The sequence below is a fragment of the Clarias gariepinus genome, chromosome 2 (genome assembly GCF_024256425.1).
Source record: "Clarias gariepinus isolate MV-2021 ecotype Netherlands chromosome 2, CGAR_prim_01v2, whole genome shotgun sequence".
NCBI lineage: Eukaryota > Metazoa > Chordata > Actinopteri > Siluriformes > Clariidae > Clarias > Clarias gariepinus.
In genome coordinates this window covers 42964600-42987723 of record NC_071101.1, presented here as the reverse complement: position 1 = coordinate 42987723, position 23124 = coordinate 42964600, and the positions used below count along the sequence as shown (strand labels likewise).

General features: G+C 39.7%; 1 protein-coding gene across 1 annotated transcript in view; it reads left to right on the top strand.

Moving 5' to 3' along the window:
- The window catches only part of rps6kc1 (ribosomal protein S6 kinase polypeptide 1), a 32381-nt gene that overhangs the window by 3060 nt on the left and 6197 nt on the right, over window positions 1–23124 (top strand). The window contains exons 4-13 of the mRNA XM_053482392.1: window positions 2696–2811; window positions 3190–3283; window positions 5076–5135; window positions 5515–5841; window positions 8510–8634; window positions 8818–8910; window positions 9393–9440; window positions 9912–10044; window positions 13024–14382; window positions 15676–15765. Of these exons, the coding sequence (XP_053338367.1) occupies window positions 2696–2811; window positions 3190–3283; window positions 5076–5135; window positions 5515–5841; window positions 8510–8634; window positions 8818–8910; window positions 9393–9440; window positions 9912–10044; window positions 13024–14382; window positions 15676–15765 (2445 nt within the window). The remainder of the gene's footprint in view (window positions 1–2695; window positions 2812–3189; window positions 3284–5075; window positions 5136–5514; window positions 5842–8509; window positions 8635–8817; window positions 8911–9392; window positions 9441–9911; window positions 10045–13023; window positions 14383–15675; window positions 15766–23124) is intronic.

The following is a 23124-nucleotide window of genomic DNA, read 5'->3' as shown; positions in this document are numbered from 1 at the left end:
ATGTTTACGTGTGTGTATGTGTATGTGTGGTTTCTTAACACACATATGCAAACCCTTAAGACAAAGATGGATGAAAATGACGAAAATAATTTGTACATTTAGACATTCATAATTTGTATGTTAAGACATTCAGAGAAGAACTTTATAAAAAAGAAAAATATTAATCTCAGTGGAGAGAAGATTATCAGGATCAGCAACATAATAAAAATATTTAGGTTTTATCTAAAACCTTCTTCAGAAATTAAATTTTCTGCAAAAGATTTACCTCAGATTAACCTCAGGCTTTTCTCAGGTTTACCTCAGATTTATCTCATAGTCCTTAGGGTTATCTTAGATTTACCTCAAATATTTCTCCGGTATACTTTTTTTAGGCTTACCTCCAGCATACCTCACTGTTATCTCAGACTTTCCTCAAACATATTTATTACTATGGCAGATTTATCTCCACTGAGATTTACCTCAGGTATTTATATCATATTTTTTCCCAGATATTACGTAGGTGTACCTCACATGTTTCTCAGGTTAATTTCATATTTATCTCAAATAATTCTCTGGTAGACTGTGGACTTTCTTCATATTCACCTCAGACTTACCTTGAATGTACTTCTGTGCTATGTCAGACTTTTTTCAAACTTATCTTAGACTTATCTCTGTGCTCAAAACTATTTCAGGTTTAATTCACGTATGCTTCTGGTTTTCTCAGTCTCATGTTTATCTCAGATAGTCCTCAGGTTTATCTCAAATATACTCATTTTTTTTGGCTTACTTTAAAAAAAACTTTTGCAAAAGTTTTGCGCCCCCTCTCATTTCTTTATATTTTGACTCATTTTTGGCAAGTTTTTTACCTTTTAATTTTAGTCCAGTCGTTGTACCTAAGCAGTTTTAAATAAATGTCTTTTGTTTGTTAAGCCACACATTGATCTATGAATCATTCATAAAAATCATGCATAAAAACATCTAACTTAAGGCACGAACTGGTGAGAAACAGGTGCAGATGATGATCGATGATCATGCTACTGGTGGCACTGAATGCTGAGTGGTTGGAACAGATGATATGGGAAATGAGGTTGCTGCTGAGGTTGTTACATAAACAACTAATTTTTAAGTTATCTCTTTAGGCACTTTGCAGCCTGTCACAGGAAAATATTTGTTCCAATTTCTTAAACCTACATCATTAAATTAAATTTTGTGTAAAGAAATGAGGGGTGGCTCAAGACATTTGCACATCACTGAATCTTAGATGATCTTCCATTTTTAACAGGAGTGTTTAAGATGTTTAACAGGTTTCTCTTAGGTCACCTCAGATTTAATTTAGGTATGCTTTAGATCTAAAGATTCTCCTGAGAGGTTTCTCTTAGATTCACCTCAGAAATTTGTTAGGTTTACTCCAGATTTACCTGAAATTGTTGCCAGGCTTACCTCTGATTTCTATCACATATATTTTTGCGATCTCAGAGATTTTCCTCATTTTGACATCATATATTTCTCAGGTTTAACTCAGAATTTCCTCTATTCTCAGGTATTTAGCGCTGAATTTATTTCAGTAAATAAACGATTACGCCTTGTTGATTGAAAATTGTAAAAGCAGTTTCTAAATGCTATTTTTCGTATTCCTATTTAGACATTGAACAGACCTGACATGTTTTGTATTTATCTTGTATTTATAGCTTCGCCACACGTCACGGAGCATGTTGATTCGAAGTCTAGATTTACAGAAAAAATTCTATCAAAACAAGAACATTTTGTGTTTGTATGTCCCAAAACATTTGGCTATACACAGTATATTATAGTACCGTGTTCTTTAGAATCGTGCCGTGGTTAAAAGATTCATGTTAAAAAAACGAGGTATATCTGCCATCTTTTCACCTCGCTCCATTTTCTCAATTACTTTCACTTTTGTCTCCATCGTTATTGCTTGGCACTTCTCAGTACCAGCTTCCTCGTCGCTGCTTTTGCACGCATGTGACAATGTATGCCAGACATGTGATCTAACTACAGTTATTGAACATTGTATCTTCAAAAGTTTGTAACTCGAATGTTTGTATGTACGGTGTATATTGTGTGTACGTAGATGGATAGGCATATAGACATATAGACATGAATGTATATAGATTATAGATAGATAGATATGTCCTAAATAACATTGGATTTGTTTTAGTTGTAAATAAAACTGGGTGCAAAAATTTAGTTATTATATATATATATATATATATATATATATATATTTTTTTTTTTTTATATATATAAAAAATGTGTGTGTATATTATTTTTAACTTAAATTCAAAAAGCTAATTATATGGTGCAACTTATATATACTACAACACATAATAGTCATACAGTTTTCAACATTTCTGAGGATAAATCTCTGGAAAATTTAAAAACATGCAGTACATACTGTGGGATCCTGCTGTTTTTTTTTTCTTTCTTTTTTTTAACCCGCTGTTAAATTTTAATCAAAATCATCCATAAACTATAATATTATTAAAAGATTAAATATGAAATAAAGGTGTTGAACCCAATTTTTCCTTTCTTAATATAAGAACACTATATATTTTTTAAGTCACTAGTGTACATGCTTTCTGGTCTTTACCCTTATTTTTATTTTCCACTAAGATGTGATCATATTATTTTTGAACACACACTATATACTAAGAGAGTTTATTTGTCTGCATGTGTATGTGTGTCCCCCATCCAGGCAGGTTTGATGATTCTGTGATTGAGGAGAGGAGGCAGTGTTCAGAAGATCTTCTACAGTTCAGTGCAAATATTCCAGCTCTTTATGCTAGCCAGTACATACAGGACTTCTTTAAGGTACAACACACACACACACACAAACACACACACACATATAAATTTGCTGTTGTGTGACCACACATGCATGCACTTGCTCACGACCAGTTAAACAGGACTCATTTGTTCCACTCATGAACTTCTTGAAGATACACTACCTCACGGACATAACAAGATTAGGTACACACGCATGGTTTCTCTGCCTCTCACACACATTCACACACACACTCACACAGACACAGACCCACACACATGATCACACTTCACTGACTTCCTGCATTTTAGTTTCTATTTTGCTGACTCTTTGGGCTTTCATGATCTTCACAGTGGGTGATTTTCGCAATACTACTGTGTAATATAGCATGTGTGTGTACATGTGTGCACATGTGTATTTTTCAGGACGGAGAGGTGCAGGACGGTTCTGAGCTAATCGGGCCAGCAGAACCTTTTTCAGACTTCTTAGCCGACAGCCAGTCAGACAGCAGCTCTGAAGGTTTGTAGAAGGCTTTAATATGGTTGAAAGTTGCCAGTCCTTTTCTTATAGAAAGAGTCACCACATGAGGGCGCTCTCATGCCATGCTAAAGCATTAATAATTTTACTGCATAATATTCCCCATAGCACTATGCAATATTTGAGAATCACACACAGATATATTTAGGCTGCTGAACTTTTCTTTTTTCTATTTTTTTTCTTGATTTTTAACTTGTTTAAACCTTAGAGGATTTTACAATGGGCCATGTTACTAGCAGTCACTGAAATTTACGTGTTGGTTACATCGGATTAACCTGAGATCTACCTCAGATATTCCTCAGACTTACCTTAGATTTACCTCCGCTCTACCTCAGACATATCTCAGACTTTCTTGAGGTCATTCAGACTTACCTCAAACTTGCCTTAGACTTTCTTTAGATGTACCCCAAATATTTCTCAAGTTTCCTTGAGGTATCACTTTTTTAAGTCTCACCTCAGACTTAACATACTTCAGTCATAAGTCAGTCTTTTCTCAAACTTACCTCCGACATAAAAACTATCTGTTTTTCTCTAGTTTACTTCAGATTTATCTGAGATAATTCTCATATATTCCTGTGGTTTACATTAGATTTACTTTGGATCTGCCTCAGGCATATTCAAGACCTTAGGTCTAACTCAAACTTGCCTTAGACCTACCTCAAACTTACCTTGGACTTTTTTAAAACTGACCCAGGATGTTCTTCAGATTGACCTGAAATATTCCTCAAGTTTCCCCTTAGACGTAACTCAACCATATCTCATCTTAAGTCAGACTTTCTTGCCAGAGATGCCTCGGACATAGATCACAACTCTCTCAAAATTTCCTCAGGTTTATCATGACTCCATCTTAGATAATCTTAAGATATTCCTCAGGTTTACATTAGATTTACTTTGGGTCTTTCTCAGGCAGATCACAGAATTCAGATCTATGTCAGACTTACCTCAAACTTACCTTGGACTTTTCGTAAACTTACCTAAGACATTTCTTCAGCTTTACCTGAAATATTCAAGTTTCCCTCAGATTTAACTTAACCCTACCTCAGTCTTATGTCAGAATTTTTTAAAACTTGCCTCAGAAATACATCACAACTATGTTAGAATTTCCTCAGAAAAATTATCTCAATTCTATCTTAGATAATGCTTAGATATTCCTCAGGTTTACCTTAGATTTATCTCAGATGTTCCTATCATTGACTGCAGATAAATATCAGGTTTAGCTCAGATCTACTTCAGACATTCTTCAGGTTTGCCTGAGATATACCTAGATAGATTAAATAGATTAAACCATACTTTCCTTAAGCGTAATTTTAAAATTATCTCAAATATATTTACCTCAACATCACTAAAGACATTCTTCAGGTTCACCGAATATGTACCTCTAACCTACCTCAAAATTTTGTCAGATCTATTCAAGACTTACCTGCAACCTACCTCCCTTAAATCAACCTTAGATTTACCTCAGATTTTAAGATTTTCTAATTAATTGTTTGTTTTATAAGGAAAAGGGTTGTGGAAGATAATGACACAGTACAGCATGAAGATAACTCCACCTTTAGTTAAAAATTTAGCCCAAATCATGTGCATTTCCTGCATGATATAAATAGTTAGTATATTCATACACTAAATATACCATACCGCTGTGGGAGGAGTTAAGTATGAGTAATGCAGCCTTTTGCCCGTAAATTTTTGCTCTTTTCAATAAAAGCTTGGTTTCTGTTGATTCGTTATTCTTAGGCTTTTTCACTTTCGCTTTCTGTTTCTTTCTGCGGTGCAGTTCATAAGAGCATTGGCGGCGTGGATGATTCGACCCTTACCAGTCAGTCCGAGTATGGAGGTAAGTGTGGATCAACTTGATCTCATCAGATCCTTCATTGTGATCTTGGTACAGTACTAAAGTCTGTCTTAATCGTGTAAAATCTAACACTTTTTCTTCATAATTAGAAGACGTAGACAATTTAAGCTCATTATTCATTTATTTGTATTTTGTAGCTGGATATTGTTGGTGTGTTTTAGATTATTTATGGAAAGGACAAGAAATTTGTTGCTTTGTATGAGAATCTACATCACGTCTTTAGTTAGTATGAAGTGTTAGTTGTTCACAGGTGTTAGGAATATGTTACCATTGAAATAGGTAAGTCATTTGTTTGTTTAAAAAAGCAAATAGTGTCCTTATGGTACTCAGATATACATGATTCGTCCTATGCTTGTTTCAGGTCCATCCAGTGACAGTGATCTGATTTCTCTGCTGGTGGATGGAGACTCCCTGCCCGATTTGGAAGATGGAATGGGCTCAACCTGCGGTTCACCAAACCAGCGGGCGGGAGGCAGTGGACGTTCCGCGTCCCCAAGTCGGACAGAGGTAGACACGAGGCGGGCCATCAGGGCGACGATTTTCTCCTCCAGTCACCCGAAGACTGATTACCTGGAAAAAGCTAGTGAGCAGATCAGCCTTGCTTTGCAGAAAGAGGTGGAGCAAGACTACGCTTCTGCCTTCTTCTGCTACCGCAGTGGAGTAGATTTACTGTTGCAGGGAGTCCAAGGTAGTCTCTCACAGTCTTTTACACACACACACACACACACACACACACACACACATACACACACACATACACACACACATACACACACACACACACACACCAACAGCATTAGAGGCTAGACTCTGACTCTCATATTACTATGAAAAAAGCACTAACAAATGGTCACACTGCTGTAACTCCTAAAGTAACACCACTTTAAAATCAGCGGCCAATACGCAAAAACGTCTAAAGCAGCTTGCTCACTGCAAATAGCAAATGTGGAATGTACTGTAACTGCCGGAGCATCATGTGTACTGGAAAACCTGTAGCAAAGAGGCACACTAAATAGGCAAATTATAGTAACTGCTAGAGGAACATGTAAAAGCAAAATGGTAGGAAAACGGGCGAAGGTACTGTAGTGCTTGGCATAGCATGTGTACAAAAGAAAGCAAACATAAAGAAGCAAATTATTGTGATTACTTAAGTAACCTGCTTTTTGTAAAGGTTTCATTTTTCTCATTTTTCAAACTACAGCAACATGCCTAGCTTAAAACCTAACAAGTACAAACAAAGTCAACAGTAAATGAGCAAACTGCCATAATTGCTAGTGGCACAGTAAAACAATAAGGAATGGGCTATACCCACAAATGAAGTTGTAGCAAATACTGCAAAATATTATGCCTACTATACCAACTCTAACCAATAGGCAACCTACCATAACGTCTCGTGGAAAACGCCTGCCATAAAAAAATAGTAACTAATGGAAAAACTGCCATAATGTCTAGACCAACACACCTAACATTATAAAACCGTAACTACTAGACAAATTACCATAATGTCCAGAGCAACATGCTCATCATAAAAACAGTAACAAATGGCCAAACTACCATAAAGTCTAGGCAACATGTCACAATAAAAACAGTAACAAATAGGCAAACTACCAAATGTCTAGAACAACATGCCTACCATAAAAAATGGTAACATATGGGCAAACTACCAAAGCATCTAGAGCAACACAGCTGCTGTAAAAAAACAACAACGATTGAGCAAACTACCCGAATGTCCAGTGCAACACGCATACCATAAAACAGTAATAGGAAAAACTACCATAACTACTATACTATACCTGCAAATAAAGTAGTAGCAAACAAAGTACCATCACTGCTGGTGTAGTACACCCTCTATAACAGTCATAACATGTGGACAACTACTAGAAGAGCACACATGCTGTAAAATACCTAACAAATTTACAAACTACTAGCGCTGCCGGAGCAACTAGGCTAACTACTGCAAACTACCGTCTAATGGAAATAACGAGTGGGCAAACTGCCTAGCTTGCATATCTACCAATAGCAAAAAAGCATTTTCAGTTATGGATTGGCCTGGGCTTAAACAATCCAGTTACATTCTCACCCCATTGTGATCTCATATAGGAAGAGCCCCTCCCCTGATTCATCTCCGCTGTTCTCTGGAGAGGCGTGGCTTATTTACGTAGACACTGAAATGCCATATTAAGAGGAGGAATGAAATAAAGAATGCTTGAGGTATAAAAAAATTATCTGGGGTTAACTTGTTACAGAAATGGTAAAATATGGGACCTTTAATTTGACTACTGTAGCTGTTGTAGGATATAAAACCCCCTCACCAAAAAAAAATGTATAGTAAAATATCTTAATGTTGTATTAATTCCACAGTTAAGTCTTTACCTAATGAACAGCAGTGTGATGTCTGGATGATGAGATTGTGTCTTTAGGCCATCAGGGTGCCGCCGTAGCTGCTGTTCCACTCTGCCTGATGGCCTTTCTGGCATCGCACTGTCTTTCTCTCTCACACTCACACACGCTCACGCTCGCCTTATTGTTCTTAAACCAGCGCTCTGATCTAAATGCCTTGGCTTGTCTGTCTGCGCTTGTTTACTCGTTAATGTGTTTGCGCTTGTTTACGGATGGGTGACGACTCCTGGTGTTGTTGACAATGAAACGGCGCTGGGCTTCTTTTGTCGAGGGCTTCGCTCCAAGCTTTTAGTACCTGCCAGGATTCTTTAGCTCGGTGTATGGCAGAAAGAGATAATGAGTGGAGAGCGAGAGCGATGGAGAAAAGGAGGGGCAGATGATGGAGGAGAAAGTGGATGTTTTTTTTTTTTTGTTCTTGTCACTGTTTGTTTGTTTTTTGTTTTGTTTTGAGTGCGCCGCCATTGGCACGGCCTGATTTTAGAAGTTGAAAAGTTACCTTTTAAACTTGATCAAGTGGCGTCGCTAACTGGAGTAACTAACGTAACTGCTGGAACAGCAAGCATGTCTGCACATGAACAAACTACCTTAAATCACAGCGTAACAGGCTATTAAAGTATAGTTTCTTAATTATAAGGTAAATTTGACTGACTTCGACCCTAATAGCTGACTAGCCAGATGAGCAACCAAGCTAGCAATTTTGTACTTGGCTCAATTTATTCTAAAATTACATTTGTTATCTTTTTTTAACAAACTAGCAACAATTATATTGGCTAAAGAATTAGCAAGTTTGCTAATGTTGTGCAGCTGTAATAGGTTTTTTTTTAAAAACCTGCAGACATGCTAGCATTCCGTTCAACTCAAACTGTTAATTCATGCTAAACAGTGTCTCAAGCCACAAAATGAAAAAAAAAAAGGCTTTAGTCGCACGACAGTGACGGCGTGTGTTTGTGTGTTAGGCGAAGCGAGTCCGCGTAAGAGGGAAGCCGTGAAAAAGAAGACAGCCGAGTATCTGATGCGCGCCGAGCTCATCGCTAACACGTACCTGAGAGACAGCATGGGACAGAACTCCACTCAGAACCGGGTGAGTGAGAAAACGAAATCGTGTCTCTGGTAAAACTTCATTATTTAATACGACAAGTAACAGTAATCTGGCTAATGAGCTTCAATGCACATTACGATAATGAGTAGTTAAGAGAAGACTGGACACAGTGCAGGCTTTAACCTTTAACCTTTGTTGTTTTAATATGTGTTTGTGTGTGTTTAGACGCTGGCTGCTCAGTGCTGTAAGGGGTCGTGGGGTCAGCAGAGCCAGGCTGATGAATTGCACAACTTCAGAGTGCTGGGGGTCATCGACAAGGTGAGCTCAGGTCGAAGGGCAAAGGTTACTCATCTCCAAAGTTTTTTAATTCTATACGAAAATGTGCCCAAGGTGTGTGTGTGTGTGTGTGTGTGGGGGGGAACTTGGTACACCATTCATATCCATTAAGGGCTGCACCTGTTCAGGTTTCTCAAGGGGCGTGCACACACACACACACACACACACGTAAAGGTGTATGTGTGTGTGTGTGTGTGTGTGTGTGAGAGAGAGAGAGAGAGAGACCCAAAAATGGAGACATCAAATAATACAGATATATGGGCAGCCATCAAAACGAGCCTGCTGCACTTTGGGCAGGTGCCACAGCTCGAGCAGCGACAGACTTTGAGTGTTAAGAGCTGCACGCTTTAATTGTCGTTTTTTTTCTTCTTTAATTAAGTTTAGTTTAAACCAACAGGAAGTGACATCAGCGATTTTCCTGAAAGTCTTGCTCATGCTGCCGTGTTTTCTCGTCTCGTCTGCAGGTGCTCCTGGTCATGGATAAGAGGACGCAGGAGATGTTTGTCCTTAAGGTGGGCAGAGAGTGCGTGTGCCTGTGCCTGTGCGTGCGTGTGTGTGTGTGTGTGGGTGTGTGTGTGTGTGTGTGTGTGTGTGTGTATCCTCTCTACTCTCTAATGCACCTGATTATCCACCATGATACCATACCAGGATCAAAGCACATTATGTTTCTCTTTGCAACACACACACACACACTCACTCCTGGACTGAAGTAAGTGCGTGTGTTAACGTGAGGTGCCATTATTTATGGTGTCCTCCACTTTGGACAGGCTCCAGATGCCAGCTGATGGCACAGGCACAGTTGATGCTGGTTCTCACACACACACGCACACACACGCACACACACGCACAGAGGGCTCTGGCCTCTGACAGCAGAGTAACTCAGACAGATGAGAATGTCCTAGTGTGTGTGTGCATGTGTGTGTCTGTGTGTTAATGATCACTATTAGACAATTAGGACCACTTGACGTGTGTGTCTTATCCAGGGATTACGGAAGAGCAGCGAGTGTGGCCGTGTGAAGAAGACGGTCATCCCCCGCTCCGTGCCCAACATGGTCCGGCTCAGGAAGTTCATCGTTTCCGAGGACTCCGTTTTCCTGCTGCTGCAGTATGCCGAGGGTGCGTCTCGCGAAACACACACATGCACACACACACGGCCTTGTTCTGTCCTGCACGCACACACAGATTTCCATGTCTTCATTCAGCGTGCACGTTTATCCAAAGCGACCCACAAATGAGTGCCAGAATCCAAGGTAAAAGTTCAGGGCCATGGAAGTTCCTTTTCTCTCCTTTCTCACATTTATCCCAGTTCCCCATTCTCGGATAGCATTCATATTCACTCACGAGACATTAATCTCTCACTCTCTCTTTTTTTTTATTTTCTCTCTCTCTCTGTGTCTCTCAACCTTTTTTTAAAAAAAATTATTTTGTGCTTATTTTTACGCCGTTGTTCTCTCTCAAATACTTTACCCCCGGCTCGTCACGGCAAGTCCTTTCTCTTTCTTAAATACACGCACCCGCGCACGTGCACACCCGCACACGCTCTCCCAACCCCTTGCTCGTCTCTCTCTGTCCTTGTTAAGCTCGTGTCACAGGTCATTATCTATGGTAGCAGGTGCTGCTCCGGATCATTAACTAAGCTAACACCTGCGTCTCCTTATTCTCTGCTGGCTGTGTGTGAGGGTGTGTGTGTGAGAGAGAGAGAGAGAGCGTTTGTGAGTGTGTGTGTGTCAGTGCACACATCTGTGTTCAGGAGCATGTTTATATTGGAATGAATAAACCACTTAATCTCCTAGCAGTCGTTTGGGCGAAATCATGCGGCCGCGTTAATAAGTTGCCGCAAACCGCTCAAGTAGCCTAAAGCGCCGTTTCGTTTCACGACAGGCTCGGGGAGCGGAGCGACTTTTCCGAGCGCGGTTTAAACGTCCCGACTTGCCATCAAGACTGGCCTCATGTGCTGATCTAACACGAGATAATGAGCATGACTTGCCAGTTTAATAAGTATCCTAATGTAGGAGTTAACAAGCTGGCAACTTGGAGGGAATTACGGCCGTGAAATCTGTAACATTACACCCTACACTTGAAAGTTATACTTGGTTAAAGCGTTAAAAAAAACATAACAAAAAAAACCCCAAAAAACTAACAAGCCAGAATTTTATAATGAATCCGTATCATGTGGAAAGACGACAAGGTAGTTGTATTTGTATAGTACAGGTACTCGGGAACGAAATGCAAGTCAATGCAGCACAAGAGCAAGAGAACAATATCATAACTTGGTCAGAAACGTTATAGTTTTGGTTAGCGTTTAAGTATTTATCCGTGCGATTCTTGCCTGGTAACAGTATTTGAGCTACAGGAGTATTTGAGCTACATTTCATTAATTTATTATGTTCAGTTCATCTTCACACAAGAATTATTTCAGATTCACACCAAATTTCAGTTTTTTCATGTATTTATTTATTTACAAATCCCACACCATTGGTGCGGACTACGAGCAAGCTCATTCAGCGGGAAAGTTTTCTCATAGCCTGTTTTAACCTTCGTACATTTGTAACATCCGCTGCCAGCTCTAGAGTCTATGCATCGAATCTTAAAGTAAAATTACACCCTTCTAAAGCCAACGGTAATTTACGCCTGGCACCTACATCACCAGTAAATGTGTCACTGATGCACTAAGGTTCCCGTTCTGTCATGCAGAAAATAATCTCTCCCGCACAAACGTACGTATCAGACAGGAAGTTCGGCCTGACCCGAGTGACATTGCCGGAGTGCGATTGGCTGATTCTTGTTTGTTTGTTTGCTTTGTTCGTGGACTGGAATCATTTGGCTGCAACGGTGTCATTATCTTAGCGGTGAAGAGCCAATTCATTCTGTTAACGCAGCAGATGTTACCCTCCAATCACTCACAACACAGCTGTGCAAGAGTGTGTGTGTGTGTGTGTGTGTGTGTGTGTGTGTGTGTGTGTGTGTGTGTGTGTGTGTCTGTGTGTGTCTGTGTGTGTGTGTGGGTACGCACTTAGGCTTTCAATCTGTTAGGAAGGAGATGATACCATTTAAAATTCTGGCTCTTTACATTGTACTGACCTTTTAGCTTAGATTTATTCATATCGTTCAAGTTGTGTACGAAAACTACACATTTTTTGTCCCCAAATCCCCCCTCCCCCAACCTCGGTTATGGCTTTCGCTTATATCTAAACGTATTCTTTTTCAGAAAACTAATTTGGAATCGAGCTGAGCAGTTAATGGTCTCACTCAGGGGTCCAACAGCAGCTCTGTAGTTAGCTTTGTATTTGAGCTCAGAACACCAATCTTCAAGCTACCCACTTCTGTGGACTCTGTATCCTGATTTCCTTCCTCTGACCTGATCCAGAGTAGACACTGTCATACTGTTTTTTTCTTTGTCTATGAAAGCTTTACTTGAAAATCGGGATGACATGTCCGCGACTGAGTCAATGAGCTTGAGTATCTAAATCAATAGTCTGATGGGTGAATCAGAGGGGTTAGCACTGTATGCTTGCAATGAAGGATGATCAGTGTTTTCAAATTGCTTGTAGTGTATGATTGGGTGTTTGAGTGTTCATGCCTTGTCCAGGTTGTCTTCCAACTTGTTCTGAAACTTCTGGGATATGCTCTATGTCTCCCGCGACCCTACACAACATAAGGCAGGCATGAAAAAGTGAATGGTTTAAAGCTGTCTGATGATCCAGGAATCCTTGATGACTCACCAAATTTCTAATACTCTGTTAGTTACTTCATAAGAAGCATTTCAAGGTCCTGGAGTGGCCTAGCCAGTCTCCCGATCTAAACCCCATGGAAAATCTTTGGAGGGAGTTAAAAGTCTGTGTTGCCCAGCGACAGCCCCAAAACATCAACAGGAATGGGCTAAAATACCAACGGAAAAAAAAAAGTTTGTGAAAATTACAGGCCTCTCTCATCTTGTAAAGTGGGATAACTTGCACAACTGGTGGCTGACTAAATACTTATTGCCCCACTGTATTATCTCAGTTTATTGTGACTGCTCTAAAGGGGTTAATTAATTGGTTTTCATCCCTGAAAATTTCTAGTCTAAACATCTCTCTTTTTATTTTTTCTCTCTAGGTGGTAAATTATGGTCGCACATCAACAAGTACCTGCATGAAGGTAGTCAAGAAGACAGCTTTGACATCCCCTTTATCCAGAAGTCCCACACGACAACAGTTCACTGCCCCGATGCCTTGATCAGCTCAGAGAGCAGCGGTTCACGGCCCAGCGTGGAGCTCAGGGAAGACCAGGAGGAAGACGAGTCCCAGCCGATTCTATCAATCCAGAGCGAGAGCAGCTCCCAAGCCCCTCTGTCTGGCTCTCCAGATGAAGAAGAGTGCACCAGCAGCTACCTGACCCTGTGCCATGAGTATGAGCAGGACAAAGTGGAGCCTGAGGATCTGGGTGAGGAAGAAGAAGGTGCAAAAGAGGCAGAGGAAGATTCTGCTGATCTCGAAGGCAACGGTTCTGGTGCTGAGGCATTGCCGAGGTCGTATCGAGGCTCGGTAATAAGCAGCGATAGTTTGAGCTCTCCTGGTGGCGGGCATGAGCTGCGCTTCTTTACCGAAGAAGTTGACGACCATGTTGACCCGCCCACTCTTAATTCTTTGGACCAGATGAAACGTTCACCCATGGAGCTGTTTCGGATCGACAGCAAGGACAGCGCTGATGCTTCCAGAACGCTGTTCTCCACCTCAGACGTGGGCTCTGAAGTCACAGAGGATCCTTTGGAGATTGGTGAGGTAGTGGAGGTTAAAGGTCACCTCTCTGATCTGTGGCGGTTTGACAGTGATCAGGGATCTAATGAATCCGTGCCTGTGATTTCTTTCAAAGAAGCCATGGCAGGGGATTTAAACACGTCCTGTATTGACGAAGGACAACCTCCGGACCTTTTGGTCAACCTTCCTGGGGTCACAGGGGTAACAGGCGATGATCTGGAAGAGGAGCTTGAGGCGGCGGGTGTGGCTTTTGCTGTAGAAGCCAAGCCCTCACCTCAGTTTGGCAAACCAGATGTACTCCAGCTTGGGGAGGAGGCAGGCGTAGAACTATCTGTTGAGGAGCGTGTCTCAGTTTTACGTAGCCAATCAACTCCAGAAGCATCTGAACGGAAAGGCCACACCTTTTCCATCGACAGCAAGACAGAATCTCAGACACATTCTCTTCCCTTTGATTTTCTTACTTTCAGGACTGAAACTGACCCCACTCCGACAGCACCCTCTGCAGGGTTAGAGGTTACGGAAAAGAAGAAAGGCAGGAGCGTTTCGGAGATATTCCGAGAGCTGGACGAGTTGGCCGAGGTGGCACTGCACACACACCTGCCTGAGGCTCTAGTAAGGAGCTGGGGGGTGGACATGCTGCTCGCCCTTGACGCTCTGCATCAAGAGGGAATCATCTGTAGAGACCTTAACCCCAACAACATATTGCTGGATTACAGAGGTACCCACCCACACACACATCAATATATACCCACCATATCGTGTATATAGTGTAACCACAACATGTGTACACACTGTGCTGAAGACTTGCTTACACTACACTACTTTCCCGAAGTGGAAAACTTAGTAATGTAAAATGCTGGCACTGGAGACTCCTTCCATAAACGTTAGATAAACACCTCTGTACGGTTTATTAATAAAGGATGTACCATGTCTGACATACAGGTCTCTTGTCTCTGACAAATCTAAGACAAGGATTCGTTAACACTGCGGTGCAAAACCTTTAAAGAAATTCTTTGTCCCATAATGATAATTGTCTATTTCTCTGATTTGCATAAACAGCAATATAAATAAAATTAAAAAAAAGCGAGGCACTTGTAAATATAAGTACTCGCCACGTAATGCTAAAAAGTCCATGATATGAACCCTTGTGTTGCGGAACTCTTAAGCTGGAGTTATTAGTGCCCTAAAGGTTGTTTGGTGGGCGTTTGAAATAGCGTTAAGCGTATAATGACAGTTTTGCTATAGAACATTTATAGAAACATTATCATGATTTCGAGTGATGCTGAGAAGTCTGTAAGTGTGTTGTCTGATGTTATCACACCACACAAACACACACACACGCCTCCAACAATCGCTGGTCAGTAAATACGAATAAATCCACACCTTATAATAAGATAAATAAGATCCATATTGTATACACGCATGGGTAGCATGTTTAACACACCCTTAACCTTCTTAACAGGTAATGTGGGAATAGTTTTGTTTCCCATTGTGTGATGGATTTTTGTATCCCTGCTGTTTCCTGCTGTTCCGTTGTTCCTCTGCGCGTCTGTTTGTTTTCGGGTTGTTTGAGTCGGGCGATTTGTCTGGCCCTTCTCTCCGAGGCTTAGGCCCCCTGCTCAGCGATCACAGCTCTAATAGGCTCTAATGGTTAATAACAGCATTACTGCCAATGACACAGTGCCAGCACTCAAAGCACAGCAATTACCGCTCCCTCGTTCACAGATGAGTGTGTATGTGTGTGTGTCTGAGAGAGAAAGGGAGAGAGAGAGGAAGAAAAGGGCACGTTCGTTTCATTTTGGGCGAACGTTGTAATTTCGTCAGACTGTTTTAGTGGAGAGGTGGAGTTGCTTTCAGTTTAATTAGCCGCCCCATTTTCTCTCTCTGTTTGCGCTCTGTTTTGCTCTCACTCATGCTTTTTTTTTTTTGCTTTCTTCCTCTCCATCCCTCCCTCGCTTTACCTCTTTACTTTCTCTCTCTCCATTTTTTTTATTGTCACACTTTCTTTTAGGTCATGTCGAGTTGACTTACTTCTGTAGCTGGTCCGAAGTGGAGGAGTCTTGCGATCCTGCTGCCATCGCCAAGATGTACTGTGCACCAGGTTAGTCAAGTCTCAAGCTGTCTCGAGTTTGATTTTGAAGGCATTTTTTTTATGTAAATCACAAGTTAAAGGCCCTTTACAACTAAAAACCCACAGTGTTTCAGAAAAATCATTAAAGACTCCATCTGCAAGTCAATAATTGTAACAAAAGTTTCAATCAAAATGTTTGGTTGGATGGATGATTGGATGGATGATTGGATGAATGGTTTGTTTGATAATTGGATGAATGGTTTGTTTGATAATTGGATGAATGGTTTGTTTGATAATTGAATAAGTGGGTTGTTTGATGATTGAATGAATGGTTGGACTGATGGTTGGTTGCATGGTTTAGTTGATGGTTGGTTGGATGGTTTAATTGATGGTTGGACTCATGGTTGGGTTGAATGGATTGATGGATGGATGGATGGATGGATGGTTTGCTTGATGATTGGACTCATAGTTGGGTTGAATGGATCGATTGATGGATGAATTAATGGTTGAATGGATAACTTGATGGTTAAATTGATGGGTGGATTGTAGAGCTGTGAAATGTGCCATACAAACGAGTCCGATTCATGGAGGTAGTAACCCACAGGACTTAAAGGATCTGCTGCCAATGTCGAGGTGCTACAGCACACACCAATGGGCCAGAGCTGCCCCAGAGGTACAAGGGAAACCGACACAATATTGGGCGTATTATTTTGCGTTGTAATGTTATGACTAATTGATGTATTATTCATAATTACATTTACAGTCATGGCCAAAATTGTTGGCACCCCTGGAATTTTTCCAGAAAATCAAATAATTCTTACAGAAAAGTATTGCATTTATACATGTTTTGCTATACACATGTTTATTTCCTTTGTGTGTATTGTAACGGGAGAAAAAAAGCAAATTGACATAATGTCACACAAAACTCCAAAAATTGGCTGGACAAAATTTATTGGCACCCTTTCAAAATTGTGGATAAATAAGATTGTTTCAAGCATGTGATGCTCCTTTAAACTCACATGGGGCAAGTAACAGGTGTGGGCAATATAAAAATAACACCTGAAAGCAGATAAAAAGGATAGAAGGTTACTTAGTCTTTGCATTGTGTGTCTGTGTGTGCCACACTAAGTTGGACAACAGAAAGAGAACTGTGTGAGTACTTGAGGACCAAAATTGTGGAAAAATATCAACAATCTCAAGGTTACAGGACCATTTCCAAAGATCTAGATTTCCCTTTGTCCACAGTGTGCAACATTATTAAGAAGTTTGCAACCCATGGCACTGTAGCTAATCTCCCTGAGCGTGGACAGAAGAGAAAAATTGATGAAAGGTTGCAACGCAGGATAGTCCAGATGGTGGATAAGCAGCCCCAAACAAGTAAAAAAAAAAATATATCAAGCTGTCCTGCAGGGTCAGAGAGCATCAGTATCTGCATCGGTATCTGCATCAGTATCTGAAAATGCCTTGTGGACAGATGAGAACAAGATAGAGCTTTTTAGTAAAGCACATCATTCTACTGTTTACCGAAAACGGAATTAGGCCTGCAAAGAAAAGATCACAGTACCTACAGTCAAATATGTTGAAGGTCCAAAGATGTTTTGGGGTTGTTTTGCAGCCTCTTGCACTGGGTGCCTTGACTGTGTGCAAGGCATCATGAAATCTGAGGATTACCGAAGGATTTTGGGTTGTGTCAGTGGTGTGGTTTGGGTTGTGGTGGGCCCAGTGTCAGAAAGCTGGGTTTGCGTCTGAGATCTTGGGTCTTCCAGCAAGACAATGACCCCAGACATACTTCAAAAAGCACCCAGAAATAGATGGAAACAAAGCGCTGGAGAGATCTGAAGTGACCGACAATGAGTCCAGATCTAAATCTCATTGAACACCTGTGGAGAGGTCTTAAAATTGCTGTTGGGAAAAGGCGCCCTTCCAATAAAAGAGACCTGGAGCAGTTTGCAAAGGAAGAGTGGTCCAAAATTCTGGGTGAGAGGTGTAAGAAGCTTATTGATGGTTATAGGAAACGACTGATTTCAGTTATTTTTTCCAAAGGGTGTGCAACCAAATATTAAATTAAGGTTGCCAATAATTTTATCCAGACCATTTTTTGGGTTTTGTGTGACATCATGTCGAATGCTTTTTTCCCTCCTTTTTTTGTTTTGTTCCAATACACACAAATAGAATAAAGATGTATATAGCATAATATGAGTTAATGAAATACTTGATTTTCTGAAAAAATTTCATGACCGTGAGACCTGGAAATTCTCTTACACAAAACGTCCAAAAAATAAAATACATCCTTTTATACAAAAAAAAAAAAACGATTAATTAAATGATTTTATTTTGTAAGCTAATTTGACTAAATAAATTAGCAGAATAATAATTAGTAAATAATCCCATGAGTGATAACATTCCCTGTCATTTTTTAAAAATGGTTTTAAACTTTTTTATTTTACATGTAATTAATTTAATTACATTTATTTATTTAAAACTGTCAAAACTGATAAGGTTTATGAAATAAACATTTAAGATAAAAAACAGAAAGAACCCATAAATACTAAATCATTTAATTAACTTATTATTATTATTATTATTATTATTATTATTTGTATAATAGGATGTATTTTATTTTTTGTAGTTTTTGTGAGACAATTTATCTCCAACACCCCACAAAAACAAAACAATGCACTCTTGCTTTCTTTTTATTCTTGTTTTGGAATGGTTGCATGGAAATTTTACATTAACATTTTCATAAAATTATTGTGACCACCGAATTCACTTTTAGTATTTTTTTTTAAGAAGTCCGTAGCATGTTTATTATATCGTCCTCTAGAGGGCGCCACATGACTAAATTGCTGTGCTCTTTATGCTCTCAATTTCTTCTCTAACCTCTCTAAATCCTTCATGCTGAATTTAGTACTCAGCTTCGTGTGGAGTTTTCCTCCCGCCTTGCCCTCCTGCTCTCTTTTTATTCTGGGTTTGAAATGGTTGCATGGGATTTCTACAGCAATAGTATATATATTTTTAATTAATATAAGCTTGTCTGAGATTTTAGTTTGGAGTTTGTAAGTACAGCAGAGTTTTTTTTTATGGTCTGCTGACAAATTTATGATGCACACACCAACACAATTTTTTTCCTATCTCTTTCTCTCTCTCTCTCACTCACACACACACACACACACACACACACACACACATTAGCGTAAATGCGACGTTTCCGTATGCTTACGTAATTTTACATTAAATGATTAAAGATGAGTTGTTTAGCTTTAATGTAACATACATCTGAGCTTCAATGTTCTTCCTTACAACAATCTAATGGTGATAACTTACAACTTCTCTAAATAAATAAATAAATAAATAAATAAATAAATAAAATTATCAGATTAAAAGTTTGGATCCTTGAAGAAGTAACATTTTATTGACATATAAGGCCTGTGTTGTACTTAATTAACACAAGATATAATAATTTCTAGCTATGGTCATGTTAGCTTTGATTTAAGCTGGTTAACTATCAAGCTAGCTAGTTATTTTAACCCTTAATTCTTTATGTTTAAGATAAATTCTCATTATTTGCTCGTAAATTAGCTGGACTTTGTCAAATTTCAGAAGATAAATATGTACAAATCTAATGTGGAAAAAAAAAAAAAATTATGATATGGCTAAATTAACAAGCTAGCTAGCCTTTCCACGTTAGTCCTACCATCTCACCTCGACCCAACACCATTATAGTTTGACACTAAAAACATTAATTTATTACTTTAGAATTAGATAACCCAGAAGTATGAACCATATGTATGAGCCTATCTTGTGGTTGTTTTTTTTTTTAATCCAGTGAACTCCTGTAACAAGCCCAGAATAGCAGGCTAGTACGAGCTAGCTAATGACTAAGCAATATTTTTCAATCCATTTAAACCAGAAATGTAATCAGGACCCAGGTGTGAGACGGCCGTGTGGCTGATTTCAATAGACCGCAAGAGCTATCCGAGAGTGTTTTTTTTTTTTTTTAAAGTAAAGAAGAACTATCAACCGAACAAACGAGCGTGTGTTTTGCCTGGGGGAGCGTGTTTATTTGCGTGTGCGTGTCTTGAGGCACTTCTGCTGTGGTTTTTTCCCGCCGTTAGCTGCTTCCTCACGGCTACAATAGAGCGGTTCTTTAGGGAAGTGAGACGGCTCACCTGTTCCTCCACTCGTCTGTGTCTGAGGAGACCAGCACTTCCCTCTCAGGCGCCAGAAACAGAACGAAGTGGCTTTCGGTGACACTCAGGGCTGTGGCTGTTACGGCAAAACACCTCACACACGTACACACACACACGCCAACCGAGGATGTACATGCAAAATATAGGAACTTGCTCCTTCTCACTCAAAGTTTACTGAACAAAGCAGTGGCTCGCTGTGGCACATGGTACATCCAAAAAAAAAGAAAGAAAAAAAAAAACACACACACACACTTTTAAAACATGTAAAGGTCATTTCCATCCATCATGAAACAAACAAGCAAAATGTATCAATAATAAGTACAACAATAAGTAGTAATAATTCAGTAATTAGTGCTCTGAACGTACGTAATAAAATGTCTCAATACAGTAGTAGTAAGGCAAGTTGTTAAAGCAAAAAGTGTCATTAATGTAGTACCGTCTCCTTCAAGTAGTAATAAGTGGTTATAAAGTGCTGCATCTCGTTAAAGTAAAAATAAGTCATTAAATTATCACTAGCAAAAAAGAAGCAAAAAAGTAATGTGTTGTTCAAAATAGTATCTGTCCATAAAGTTGTAAAAACTGTCATTAATATAATGAGTATAATTTAAGTAATAATAAGGAGAAATAATTGTTGATAGATTAATAGTAATAAGTGTCCATCCTTAAAGTAATAATAAGTGTCCATTAAATAATAAATAACATTCGAATACAAATAAATGTCGTTAATGTAGTAATTTGCCATTAGAGTAGTTGTATGTGTCAATTAAGTTGAAATAAGTGTCATTAAGGTATTCAATTGTTAATAGTTTACAGTATGTCTCTTTAAAGTGGTAATAAATGTAATTAAAGTAATGAGTATCATTTTAAGTGGCAATAAGTATTAATAGTCATTAAAGTTATAGTATGTGTCCATAAAGTTGTACTAAGTATCATTAAAGTCACAATTTATTAGTTATTGTTTGTCCTTAAAGGTGTAATAAGTTTAATTAAAGTCATACAAAAGTGTTGTTGAAATCATAATCATAAAGTGTAAATAAGTAAAACCATAAAAACTGTTATCAATGTGTTACTAAAGACATAATGCAGGCGGTATTTGTCATTTAAAGTTATAGTTAAGTTACTATAAATGTAATTAAAGTCATCATAAGTGTCTGTTATAGTAATAATTTGGTGTTGAAGTGTAATATATGTTTGCAGTTCTACGCAGTGTTCCAGTAGCATTAGACTGATTATAATCGGGTCATTTTCATTAGGATGATCCAAGTTGTTCTCTTGCGTCGGATTGTCGACTGATAGAATGGGGTGAGGGAAGGAAGTGTTTACTGCAACTCGGTTACTGAAACTCGTTCACTAGAACTCGGATGTGATAAAATCATTTCTCACCAATGGTTTTCATAGTTTTTCTTTTCTGACTGTCCACTCACTCTCTCTCTCTCTCTCTCTCTCTCTGACTCTCCTGCTATTTCCCTTTATCACTCGCCCTTCATCAGCTACGGTTACACTTACTTTCTCTTGCTCTTGCTCTCTCTATCTGTCCTTTAGTTTAATTAATGTCCGTCTTGGGTCCAGATCTGTCTATTCATCCTTTTCCATCACTCCTTCCTGACATCTTTCTTTCTGTCTTTATGTCTGTTTTACAAACCATTTTCCCTCTGGTTTCCAAATTTGTGATCCGTAATTTTTCACAATCTTGTTTTATCAGGTTCATTCTTTTTTCCTCTTTTATTATCCCTCTTTATGCCTCTCATTTCCCCCTTTTTTCTTTCCTCTGTCACATTTTGTCTCTCTCTCTCGTTTTCCTCAGAATGTTTTTTCGTCTTGTTTTGTCTTCTTCTTTTTTATTTTTCTGTCTTTCCATTCATTCTTATATGGTGTTTCCTCTTTCTCTTCTTTTGCCCCCGCCTCCCTCTCTCTCTCTCTCTCTCTCGTCTTGTCTTGTTTGTCCTATGCTATAATGCTTTCCTTCCCTGGAGTCTCGTAGACATTAATCCTTTGTGATGACACTCGACCTTGCTGAAAGTCTTCTGTGTGCTTGTGTGATATCACCCTGAGCCACCCCTCATCTCTTGCTCTCTTTTTGTCTTTCACACACGCACACAACAAATACACACACTTACACTCACTCACACACACACACAGGTACAGCTCGGCTCGATTTGAGCAGGATCGCGTACACCGCGTTGTCACAACATCTCGCGTAGGAAGCCGTGCTGCTCGGTTGCAGCCGGAGCCTGCGGGGGAGACCGAGCTCTCATCGTGCCTTTAACTCCGACCTCCGAGAGAGAGAGAGAGAGAGGGAGGAAGAGAGAGCAGCGAAGCCCCGCCCACAGCTGGAGGCGGGGCCTGTGTAGCTCCAGGCGATGGCTCTACTAGACTCATTGCTCGAGGGGCTTGTGGGCCATCTGGTGTCCCCACTGAAGCCCTGAAGGCTTAGAACTGACCCCCCAACGACAGGCAGTGGAACACTGCAACCCGTAAAACACAGAATCCAAGGACAAGTACATCATACACACATCATAGACACATCATACACACACACCACACAGCAGGAGTGAAAAGTTTGTGAGTTAAGGACTTTAAACAGCTTAAATGACAACAGAACAGGAAGTAACTCGTCTCCACGATGAGCCACAACCTGAAAATAGATCAAAGCTGAAGTATTGATTTATTTATTAAAACTCACATTAATTACTTTACAATAATACTTTCTATATCTTGTAAAGGAAGGAAAGTTAATCTAAAAACAGACTCGTATGTAAATCAGGTCGATGTTGCCTCGGCTCGTCCATGTCACGTCACGCTGACAGCAGACCGTGAGAGCCAGCGTTTCCATGGAAACGCACGCAACACCTTCACGTCTCTCCCCGGAGAAGGTACACCAAACTGCACTCGACTGTTTATTAAGTCCTGACGCTCCTCTCCTCGCCGCCGTGACCCGCTGTCATTTATTGCCTCTCGGGGATTTGTTCCCCCGGGCTGCTAATTATGAGCTTGACGACGACGTAAAGCTGCTAATTACAGTTATTTCCACTTGACGTGGTGAATGCAGCGACGTTTACAAAGTTAAGATATCGCGAACTAAAAGTTTCCTTTTTTTTTTTTTTCTGTTTCAGAAAGTATTATCTGATTAATAACCACCGCCAGCGCTAGAGGAGGAAGTTATTTAAATAAAGTGCTGCAGTACAGAAGGGGTGCTTTC